General features: G+C 35.9%; 1 protein-coding gene and 1 long non-coding RNA gene across 2 annotated transcripts; one reads left to right on the top strand and one right to left on the bottom strand.

Moving 5' to 3' along the window:
* Window positions 1-4,579: 4,579 nt before the first annotated feature.
* LOC144432364 (uncharacterized) lies at window positions 4,580-8,502 on the bottom strand. The gene is made up of 6 exons (XM_078120377.1): window positions 8,263-8,502; window positions 7,744-7,886; window positions 7,174-7,253; window positions 7,007-7,084; window positions 5,160-5,243; window positions 4,580-4,886 (listed from the first exon to the last, which is right to left on the bottom strand). The coding sequence occupies exons 1-6, from the start codon at window positions 8,410-8,412 to the stop codon at window positions 4,732-4,734; spliced, it is 690 nt and encodes a 229-aa protein (XP_077976503.1). The 5' UTR covers window positions 8,413-8,502; the 3' UTR covers window positions 4,580-4,731.
* Window positions 8,503-9,470: 968 nt separating this feature from the next.
* On the top strand, window positions 9,471-11,303 carry LOC144411887 (uncharacterized). Its single transcript, XR_013468972.1, has 2 exons — window positions 9,471-9,880; window positions 11,004-11,303. It is a non-coding gene; the product is annotated as an uncharacterized LOC144411887 (long non-coding RNA).
* The last annotated feature ends 1,476 nt before the right edge of the window (window positions 11,304-12,779 follow it).

Here is a 12,779-nt window from a genome sequence, read left to right as displayed (position 1 = left end):
CATTACTCATTGTGTATTTAAAATTTTCCAACAAAATGTCGTTGTGGGTGACCACTCTCTTTATTGGCAGTAGAGTACAGAGAAACGTGAACGATCAACTCGGGACGGGGTACTTTATTTTTCATTATAGTTTTCTGGCAAAGCAAAGAATAGCCCGATGTGCTGTGGATATCTCATGTTGGTGTTCGACATTCGTGCCCTTGATCTTTCCTTTTTATCGAAAATAATCCATCGGAAATCACTATCAAATGAAATTTATTGTGGATGCTGTGACAAAAATTAAAACGTGTTTTTATACTGGTTTGTAAATAATGTAATGGCGATTACGTTTCGACTAATTGACCTTATTTTATGATTAAATTGCGGACCTCCTGAAGTGTGCGCACCAAGATGGTGCACAATCTGAACTCGGGTTGTGTACCAAGTTAGAGTTCAGGTTATGCGACATCTTGATGCGCATACTCCAGGAGTACCTAAATTGCTTTGTAGAATGACAAAAACAGTTGCAGTGAAAGAATAATAAAATAAAAACACAACACTGATAACGCAATAAACATGGGTCATTGTCGCTACTTTATGGGGATCACTATTTCCTATTGAAGCACATTTTCCCATCCTACTCTTGTCACTTGATTGTGGTCAGCAAATGCATTCTACGATTAAAATGCTCTGGAGGTAGGATCAATAGTTCTGAAGTGGGAGAATCCGCTCAATCCTGTCAAAAAACAAATTTTGATTGTATTTCCGTATTTATCCATAACCCCGAAATGCACATTTACCGACCATTTGGTGGGCAAGATGCCATCACCAAGTAAGTATCGTAGTCTGTCATGAAGAAATACTCTGCCCCAAACAAAATTTCAGCAACTGAAATAAAATCTCTCAACAGTTAGGGAAATGTTGCTAAAGGTGTTTTGTACTGTCTCTTAAATATGCGAACACTATACAAATATTTAGTCCCGATCACCCGAGTCTTTTCGGGAATATTATGGAAGAGACTTTACATATTAAAACAGAGTGAGGGGAAACCGATAGGACGGCTTAATCATATGGCGTACCCCGGCCCCTCGTCCGGTTACTAGACGATATCGGGTATATGATTAGTTAGCCAGTTATTTGTTTACAAATACATGGCGTTAAGAAGTCATGAACCGCTGAACAATTTTCAGAATATCACTCTGAAGAAAACACGACTTGCATTTTAGCTTTGACCCCCCACAACGGTCTAGCTATCCTTTACCACATAATCAGTACTCACGGGATGCGATCCCATTGATTTGCAAATAATCACTCGCCTGGGAACTGCGATGTACACGTTTTGCGTGATAGTTGAGTAGCCCTGGCTTAGAACACCGAGTTTACAGATATAATCGGCGGACAAGCATGACATAATAAAAAGTGTTCCATTTTAAATACAATGAAAGAGCTATGAAAAATTAAAACAGCCTTTTAGCGTCTTGGGCTATCTGTCTGTACTGACAATTTGAAATCGATTGATCCATTAATTATCAAAAAGCGTTTTATTAACAAGAACTTATCAAAAGTATGGGCATGTATATTTCGTGTCCGATAAAGCATCCTTCACAGTCGTAATGAATAAACAATAGAGCGATGCTCAAATTTATGGACACGAAAGCCGAAACAAAGTACTACCGGTATGGTCATCGAAGACATCTTCTTTACTAACGCGGTGTCGCCACAAAGTGCGCAATTTTGATGAGTTATCGCACACAAAAAAAAACTAATCTCATAGAGCCCACAGAAATTTTTGAGGTAAATAAAAGAAATAGCCTTTTAGCGAAAATAAAATGTCTTTCAACTTCAAAGCAAACGATCCGGTAGTTAATGATGGAAGCGATTTATCATAGCAATATGGGAAAACCCCTAAGAAGAACAACATAATAACAATACGATCCAAACGTACATTTCGTGACCAATAAGCAATTAGGTTTTAACATGCGAAGGATACTATAGCCTACTCTCAATTCACTATATCTTCTTCGGCCTCGTCACCTTGGCTATTAGAGCATGACTTTGTTGAAGTTGAATTATACATTGATTCTGAATAAACGTAGACCGAAATCCTATGTTCGAAGACCCTTGGAATGATTTAGTAGTCAGTTAGTCTACATGCGCAATCAAAACATTCACTCACTCAGTCGTTAATCCATTGTGTAAGTTTCTCCTTTTTTCCTAATTAAGTGAAAGGTGACATCCAATAGATCTTTTAGGAGTTTCTTGGTAATTTGAAAAAAAAATACGAATATGGAAATTGGCGAGTGACATTGTATCATAAGACACGCTGTCCAGATTAGTTACCAAAATAAGTTGAAACTACAGCACAAGTATATATCATTAATTTCGCTGTTGTAATGAAGCCTTGAATAACTTTCGAAATAGTTTTGCTATCTGTCAGTTTTATGCTAAATAATCTCTCGTGCTTGGTCAGACTCAAGTCCTTGTTCACAATATAATTAGCTAGGTTGGTGAAAACTGTTTCGCCAAATTACCAGAACTGTTCACGCTGAAGGCGCGTAGTCACCTCAAAAAGAATGCAGGAAGGTATATATATATATGTTACAAATTTTATAATCCGTAACAATTCAGGCTTGAATACATGTGTGATCATATTCTAAGATTTATTCTACACTCTTCCCCTGGATATATTGCGTCAAATTGAACATGAATCCATCCTCTGTTGGTTGGATGTGATGCATGTCGCAACAATCGACTATGTCAATACCCATCGAAGCTGAAACATCAAACCAATTCCTTCCATTTGATTTACCTAAATATATATATACATATTTATGGAAGAAATTAGTTATGGTAGACAAGTTTCAATTTTAAATTCAATAATGTAAAGAGCGATTCAATTCGGCAGGATTATATACAAATAATCATACACCGCATTTATCCGCCACGATTTTAAGCTGAAGGCCTTGCCAATTTGCATTTCAGTCATATGTTGTCTGCCGATGAATTCGAAGTTATAGTCCTAAACGAACTGTCTTCAAAAAATCAAAATTTAATTTTCGCTTTGAACGTCCCTTTTCCCAGTCAATGACTTGGTATTCTCCAGTTTTTGGGCACGAAAGCGAACGAGCGCTTCCGGCTAAAAACCAGACGATCAAAACACTGCATTTAATGCCTTCTTTCATCTTGCAAAATGGTACAGATATGACAATGTTAAAGCATCGTGTCCGTATTATATTTTTATAGAAATCGAGAAAAAAAATCTTTCAATTCCATGTTTGTGCATTGTCCAACTTTTGTGCAACAATTCCTCGACTTCGTGATGGAGCGCTTCCACGGTACATTTCAAACAATTGATCACGTCTAGACAGTTGTTCGCTATTGTTCAAGTTAATACATTTGTACAATACGTCAAAAAACAACATTTTCGTGTAAAGAAAGCTCTGCCTAGCTATTCCAGTCTGTCAATCTTCAGAAGGTTAAATTAGTTTATGTCAATTTCATCAAAGGTATTTATTGAACATAGAATTCCAAAATTCTTTTAAAACCCTATTCATATTGTGCCCCCAACCAAAGTAGTTAATTTTCGAAATAATATAATGCGGACTCAATCGTTATTATTATTTGGGGGGGGGGGGGTGCAGGGGGGCAAATGACAATTCTGTATTTCATGTATCATGACGTGATAGCTGCTAGACTCGGTGGAATATAAATGATTTTTTCGCAACAACCGCTTGTGACAGCTTACTTTTGGAACGATCAAATCTCATTATATGTGTTGCAAATTGAATACTATTAGTGCAAATGTGTAGCAAACCAACACAAGATCTAGTTCTTTATTGCATGTCCAGATTTTTCTTTGAAGAGTGTGTTAGTAGTCTTATCTTCTAATAATCCAGTGAAATACTCAATTTATTTTAAAATAAAGGCATTTTATACGGAGATTTAATAAATTGTGCGATACCATTGTGCGTATAAATTTTAATATTAATATTGATATTTTAATATTCCTCTCTTTGGTAAAACTCCGTAGATACCTTTCAAATGTTTAGACATGGTGAAGGTTCATTGAAATAAACGACAGTGTGAGTATATCGTTAATTGTCTTCGGTATCCGTAACTCATTTCCTAACATTACCATATTCAAATTTGAGCACAAATTACGGCGCTCTGGAAGTATTCGTACCAAGATGACGCACAACCTGAACAACCCTAACCTGGTACACATGCTATGTTCAGGTCGTGCGCCATTTAGTACGAATACTTCGGGAGCCCCCAAATTACTAGTTAAACTTTGGTGTTGGTCCTCTACAGTTGCGAAAATAAGAAGCAAAATTATACAGATTATTACTTATTATTCCTAGAGAGATTTGACATCAGGAATTAAAAAAGTATTCGTGGTATTTAAAAAGCCTTCTACCCAACAATGCTGATATCATACTCACTCACTCAAATCAGATAACATTTGTTAATGATGTATTGATAATACTCGTTGAGATATAATTATTATATTGGGATTATAGACTGTTGTGCAGCGTTACTTCAATACTATATTTATTTCCCATAAAATGAAAAACACTCGATATATATAACAGAACACAAATAAGATCAGTTTTCGATTGAAGTCATTCGGTATTAAAAGAAAAAGGGCTTACTATATATACATATAAATTCAGATTAATTTTTTTAATTCGGAAATCTCATTACCAAAATATGAACATTGGCTCATAAAATACATGTTAATTACGAATGAAATCAAATGATCTGTTCTGTTTTATTCCCTCTATTGAAGCAGATGTTCTCCCATCCAACACCAGTCACTTCGTTGTGATCAGCAAACACATTCCACATGTCATAAACTGCCCTGGCTGTAGGGGTTATGGTTCTGAAGAATGAGAATCCCATCATTCCTACAAAAAATATTTTTTATCCAATCGGCAATCGCAAATCTTAAAACATTAATCCACCAAGAGTTGTCGAAGAAACTTTATCAAGGTAATATAATACAATTTCGACCTTTAATTTATATGAAAATTAATTTTGTAAATCCAAAAATTAAACTAACTGGCTTAATTCATGAGGCACATAGATTGCACGGTATTGGCATGTTTCAATTCATTCGCATAAAATACTCTGTCCTATAATAGAATAACTTACAAATTACTTCACTAACACTAACTTACCGATTGGCGAGCAAGATGCCATGACGAAATAGGTATCGTAATTCGTCATGAAGAAAAACTCCGATACAAACATTATGTCGGCGACTAAAACAGAAATCAGTAAAAGTGTTTACGTTTCTTGTGGACAACAAAAAATGAATAAAGGCGAGGCGAATAGCTTAAGAGTTAAGATATCCGATTAGAAAACTAGCAAAATACTGATGCATATTAAACTTGTAGATTTTAATTTTTAAACTCGTACTTGTAACCCAATAAAAACTAAACATTACATATCCCGCTATAATCATATTTTAAAAAGCTATAGGAACTTTTTTATTGTTTCACTTTTTAATGAAGAAATGCAATCAAAGATATTGTTGTTTAATTAACTGAAGTAAGTAGCCTACAATATATTTATTTGAATATTAAGGGTGTCGTTACAGAATACTACAAAGAGCACAAGGTAAACAGAACTGTGAGATGTACGTATAAGTCTGGGTTAATAAATGAAGACTAATTGCGATTTGGGATATTAGCAAAGCATTGAAATGCTTCTGATGACTTGGTCTTCAATCTAATATGCTAAATCAGGGTGGTCCAAGCTTGTCGGCTCCGCGGGCCACAAAATTATTTTTGTATTGTTCGCGGGCCACAATAGTGCAAGGAATAGGTAAACAGTTCAATACAAAACAAAAAATTTTATTGTGGAAACACATTGATCAGTATTTGACATTTATCGAACTGAAACAAGCAAAAACCACCAAAAACTTACTAAAACCTGCAAAAGTCTTACTATATATATATATCTACTTTTAGTGTTACCTTTGTAACGGTCAAACTGCTTCCGCAAATGTGAGTGCTTCCGAACATCGAGGGTAATTACTAATAAAAGCAGCATTTTTGTAATTCTGTTCAGGCTGGTTGCAAAAAAACACCCAACTCGAATTATATTGTTAGACCATAACATTAATGTTTAGTTATTAGACAGAGCTAAGGTTACCACATCTTTGTGACCCTAAATCGGGACTCTAAAAATCGGAAATTCACCGATTTTACGTTATAGGAGCATATATTTTAAACCATCCCGGCGGTCTTCATTGACCATATTGTCATCGAGAGTTCATGCGCTGCCTGTCTAAATATCGGTTTCAGTTCGGAAAATAGAAAGGAATTTACTTTAATGTTTAAGCACCCTTTTGTCGCACGGGGCTCACACACAACAAATTGTAGCAATTATCTGCTAATAAAAAAAACCACAGCATCGAGAACATTGCTAATTGGTAATATTCGTATATTATGCTGACTGTCTGAACGCCAAAGCGAGACTTTTGGCTGACCGGTCGGGACGCCGGGGCACGACGTTGAAAAGTGGGACTGTCTCGCCTAAAACGGGACGTATGGTAAGCCTAGGCATAGTCAACCTAGGCTAATAGAATCCGCAATCAATTTCAAGTTCTCTACGATACCAAAATTGTTAGCATATATTCTCGACCAAAAAGATAGAAAGCCAGATAACATCAAGACTGCCAAGAACACCATTCATCTTTGCTAGTTGCCTCAGCTAGCCATAACATTGGTCAATTCAGCGACAATAGTGATGTAACAATATGTCAAAAGAATATTCTAGTTAATTTTATGACGAAACAACCCTAAATACGATTTTTTGATTACTCCCCGAATGCGACGCGGGCCACAGATAATGAAGCCGCGGGCCACATGTGGCCCGCGGGCCTGGGTTTGGACCACCCTGTGCTGAATTGCATAAGAATGCCATAAGACTATTGAAAATATCACTTCGATTGTATTTTAGTTAGGTCAACGATAATATTAAAAATGTATTGTAAACTTAATTGTCGAAATGTACTTACAATTTTCTATTTCTCTATCCATCGCGTCACTAGGATCGTGAGAGTACGATTTCTTTGTAACCGCCAGAAATGTTGATTCTGACAAAAAATAATATTATCCACGACTTTTCAGCTAGGGTTTGGTTAAGAAGATTTTTTTTCTATACGCGAAACAAGTTCATACTCACTGTGTTGCGGATCCAATATGTAAGTTTCCCTCTTACGAATGAGGTAAAAACGGACATCTAGTAGATCTTTCTTTGGCCTCCTGTTATTCATTTAAAAAAGTAACACTGATTTGCAAGTTGTACAAATATTGTTGGTGGTTCATCGATAGTTTTACTTTAATTCTGCCGTATGGTACAAACATTTCGTTTTGGGGAATATTTGCTATAGATCTAATAATTTTTATTTTGGGACCAGCGTCCCTTTTGCTTCCACAACGCTCTTCCCACATGAAAATGTGAGTAGTTTCTCATAATAATATTACAATGTTTGAAATTGCCATCGAAGATTTGTTATAAACAAACTTACATAAACATACTTGCAAAAAAAATAAAAATATTTGACAAAGTTATAAGTTTACTTATACCGCATATATATATTTTATGAAAATGATACTCAATATAAAATATCTCATAATCAATAAACCAACGCTACCAATAAAATGTACTTTCCCAAAGAAATTGCTATCGGTAGACAGTCTTATTTTTTGATACATTCAAACTACAAATTTACTAGCTGGTATATTTAGTTACCCATGTACATATTGGGTCACATTGAACACGACTCCATTTTCAACTGGTTTGAAATGATGCATGTCCCAGCAATCGACCACATCCGTGCCTATTACAGCTGGAATATCAAGGCCATCAAACCAGGTTCCATCCGTATCTCTTAACTGAAAATGTGTATAAATGTCAACATTGTGTTACTTTTAAGGAATATGTTCAGTATTGTTAGCTTATTTTCTTATGTTAATCATCTTCAGGTTATGTAGGTTTTTTACCAATGTTTCAATTTAACCTAAAACTCAGCTAGACCAAAAATTCATGCTTTTACATATAAAATAATCACTTATAAACTACTATGAACAATACAAAATAGTCGAATCCGCCGACACGGTTAATTTAATGAATATGGGTGATAAAGTAAAATAATTTTTATCAAGTTCTTGTATAGTCGCAATACAAATAATAACAATAACTTTTTTGGCTCGATATCTGCCTCGTAATGCAGCATCTTCTCCTTTATAATCATAGTAGTAACAATCTTACCCTGTCCCAGTCAATCGCTTGGTATTCTTCTGTTTTTGGACAGAGACGTGAAAACGTATTTCCCACCAAGAGACAGACAACCAAAAACAGGTTTTCAATGTTCCCCATTTTTGTTGCAAGACAAAGTATTCCGGCGAATAAAATCTTCATTAATACAACCAAATTAAAAGTAATCGCGCTTTATAAAATATCTTGGAAGTCCCCGAAGAGAAAAAATCATATTTCCATTTTGTGAAAAGATTTTTGATGTACTTTGGCAAACTTCAATTAATCAATAATGTCTGGAAATATGTTTTATATGTATATTTATAGTTGTGTGGTATAAGACTCCACGCTTACATCAATGTATTCAATGTAGTCCATACGTGATATTGGTTTCAGTATTCATTCCGAAACTTTACCTTCGCCAATCAGGAATGCTAGATAGTTCTGTAACGAAATATGTAAGTTAATGCTTGTCAATATATAGGGAAGTACTGTAATTTTTCTCTTAAAACTGCTCACGTTTTTTAGGATAAATTGCAAGCGTCACATTCTGATACGACATGGCCCAGTTGATATCCTTTATTTTTTACATCATATTTCAGAGTAATTTAAATGAGTAGCTTGTTGTGACACCAAAGAAATGTGACATGACTATTATGCAATATACAGCGAAAGATTATCGGCCAGACGCAAATAATTTTCAAAAACTTCGCTTCAGCGTTTGTATTTATATTCCAATTTTTTTGCAGTCGTTAAATATCAGATTTCTCCTTCAAGATGCACGATGCCCGTGATCACGTGATATTCCATTACCACGCTTCAACTGCTGCAAACATTGCAAGATCAATCGTTTCGAAGGAGAGAAAAAACGATGCGATGCGATGAACTATCCTTTGGTAATAACTCTAACTGAACTTTTTGGCAATGAAAATCCATCACATGCTTGTGTAATAAAATGTTGCGTTACAGATATATGTATAGAGTTCAGCTAATGAAAATTACACAATTTTGACAAATGGGCTGCCAAATATACAGCCAAACATAGGCATATACCGCTAACTCATATAGTATGCATATGTAGTCAATGTTATATGCATCATGAACAGAAAACCTAATATATAAATACAGACGTTTGGATAATGTACATACACAGCTTATGTCCTATGTATAGAGGACTTGCACGGGTCCCGTGACATTGTTATTGGACGGCAATAAAACAAAAACGTCCATTTGGCTCCTGTCAGTTGCAAGTCGGATTATATGTTTGCGTTTTGTTTGGTTGTTGAAAATGGTTATTTCGTTGTTCTGTTGGCTGTACGTATAGACATGGACGAAATGGATCTTCAGTAATATTCCACTGATTTCAAAAGATCCTGAACGTCGCGCAATGTGGATATCATATATTGCCTATTGGCAGAACTGCTTGGTGTCAAGTCCAGAAGCCATCTTACTTGTGTTTCACTGTTTGCGGAGAGCACTTCGTTGATGGTGAGTGATAATGTGGTGATAGTGTGCCGTTATCAATTTCTTTAAATATTCACAAGCTCCCTCATTTCAATGGAAAGCAGATGACAAACTACTGTTATCAGTAGGCCTAGGTGTGGGCCTACTTGCAGTTGCAGACTTGACTTGTGTAAGACAGTAAGGAATTAATAATCAATAATCTACTACTATTATTAGTAGGCCTAGTTGCAGACTTGACTTGTGTAAGACAGTAAGGAATTAATCTAATAATCAACTACTGTTATTAGTAGGCCTAGGCGTGGGCCTACTTGTAGTTGCAGACTTGACTTGTGTAAGACAGTAAGGAATTAATAATCAATTGCTGTAAGGTATTGTTTCCTGATTAGCAGGTAATCTATTACTAAGTGTGAAAGGTTGAATAGATAACTAAAGTTTAACACCACTGGTCATGCAAAAAATAACCAGAATTCAATTTAATTTGCTATCTGGGAATACGCTCGCCACCGCATCTCTGATCACCCTGGTAGTTTCACAGGTTTCAATCCCATGCGTCGATAGTTATGTGCTAGAGGATTGCAGCTCCACTCTCACCGAGGGTGGTTCACATGACCGCTGATCGGTTACGACCATTCCCCACCATCCAAGTCCATGCTTCTGAAAACAAATAACTGGCTCCCCCCCCCCCCCCCAGATAAATCCTAACCTAATGGTGCTTGTACAACTGATTCAAAATATCTTTTTATTGTCATTGGTAAAAAAGATATGCTACCCGGAATCAAATTCATTTACGACTAGTGGCTGTGGTGGGATATGGACATAAATTTCACCCGGGCTAGGCATTTTGAATCGAATAGTAAATTATTCGAATCGGTTCAGACTGGAATTTCGAATCGCCGCCATCTTGTTTTTATCTTTCCGCTGATGGTCGAGGTGAATTCCCCAATTTTTTTTCATTGAAGTCATATTTTTTCAACGAAATTCTAACATATGACTATTTCCTGTAGTGAGTTATTGATAAAACGTGTTTGTTATTCTGTGTGAACGCTAAGTAATCTATCTGAGTGATTTATTCTATGTCTTCAGTAATTCATTTGTTGAGAGGACCAATTACTATGATACTATGATAAAGTCGCTTACAATTTTACATTTTCAAGTATTCGAGATTCGATTCGAAAAAATTATTCGATTCGATTCTGAAATCACAAGGTATTCGAAAATGCCCAGCCCTAAATTTCACACTCCTTGATCGTTAGATTTTATGAAAACTCTTATCTGTATCCATTATCTTACAGATATGGGTGCGACCATGGAATAGATGGATGGCAAAGTATAAGTTGCAACAAGACCACAGTGGCACAAGACCTCAGCTTGCGTGACTTGATAATACATCCTCAGTATCCATTTATTGATGCTTATCGTAATGACAAAGTAATTTGTCATTACTGTGGATTGGTGGAGATAAAGTGTCCATTGTGCTTTAACGAAATCAACTTCAAGACGACCCTATCAAGAAAAAAAATTGTTTCGGTGGGTCTGGTCGTGAAGGTTTCAGTCTAACGTTGGACACCGATACTACAACCAGATACAGTTGCCAATGAAACTTAAGCGAGGCGTAATATTGCGACTTTGTGATCTGAAAGGAAATTCCGATGGGTAGCCAGCTAGCCCCAACCTTTTGTTTAAACAATATTATGAGATATGACTAAAGAGTCTAAACTTTTATTTGAGAGGGGTGTAACCCAAGCTAATTTGCAAATAGTATTCATGTACCAAATGTATCACACACTTTACAGTATTTATATTCAAACAAAGCACATCAAAAATGTATTTTTAAAAAACAATTGGTTTTATCTGCAGATACTAGGTTGATATTGAGATTGACCATTTCAATGCTAAATTTTCTTTAGTCAAAAGGCACACTTGATTCGCAAAAATTTGTGAATGCGCACAGTACACCAATTTGTCTAATGTTTTGATTCCATAGGCAGGAGGTTGTGGATCGGTGCTGCTTAGGATGGGATATTTTTGCCTCTAAATGCATATTACGTGTTTCACATGAATCCATCGTGCTCAGATTCGACTGTTTTCAAGGTCTGAAGGCTCCAACAACCTTATTTTATGGGTACACAAGAGAATTTTCAGTGTGGCATGCATGGGTCAGTTGGAGTCACTAACCTCAAGATATCTATAAGCAAGGATAAGATAACCTGGAAGTAACATTCCATAATTTAGAGTAAAAAATGTATCTGCCTCCACAGCCCTTTCAAATGAAAGATATGATGCCTCGGGGGTAATTTCTATCGAATAGTTTACAGTATTATGGTTCTAGTGAAAAGGGGTGTAGGCGGCTTTTTTTAAAGTGTGGTAGGTCTAGTCGAAAGACACATTAAATGTTTATGCTAACAACTGCGAATTAATATTGCAACGCATACAAGTTAACAGAATTTGTTGAAATGGTCCTGCCTTTTTCCTTTCTTCAAAATCCTCCTTTTTCTAACTATTCTCTTCTTCTCTGGGTGTTAATAATGTCTTGGTTATATGTTAAGTTCTACACCCAAGCTATTATAGAATAAGGGTTCAACTGAATACGCTTACACTTCTTTATTACACCAGCATAACACCCAACATAAGATGTCTACAGCAACAGAACATACTAGCGAGTGACGCAACTGCGACACGTTAGCACAAGACAGATAGCACAATCAATTATTAGGGACGTTACTCGACAAGGCATTATTAGCCATCATCAACATCCCTCTTTGTTTATTAAGATAAATTTCATAAATTATTTTCAAATTCAGAATAGGAAATATTCACCTTTACCTATTACACAATTCATGACTACTACAATTAAGACACATAAATGAGCAATAATATTTAACACTCAAAATCAAGTTATAGTCACTACTGAGTCACATAGTCTTTCATCCAAATAGGAGGTTTACGATTTCGACGAGGTCTGGTTGGAACATCATTCGAAATCAGAGGTCGAGAATTGTCATTGGCAACCGGAAGATTGCTCGGCTTATAGTCAGACAAGAATGGAATACTTGGTTCATATTTTTCGA

This window comes from Styela clava, chromosome 15, assembly GCF_964204865.1.
Source record: "Styela clava chromosome 15, kaStyClav1.hap1.2, whole genome shotgun sequence".
Taxonomy (NCBI): Eukaryota; Metazoa; Chordata; class Ascidiacea; order Stolidobranchia; family Styelidae; genus Styela; species Styela clava.
Note: the sequence above shows the minus strand (reverse complement) of the source record. Positions and strands in the feature narration are given on the sequence as shown.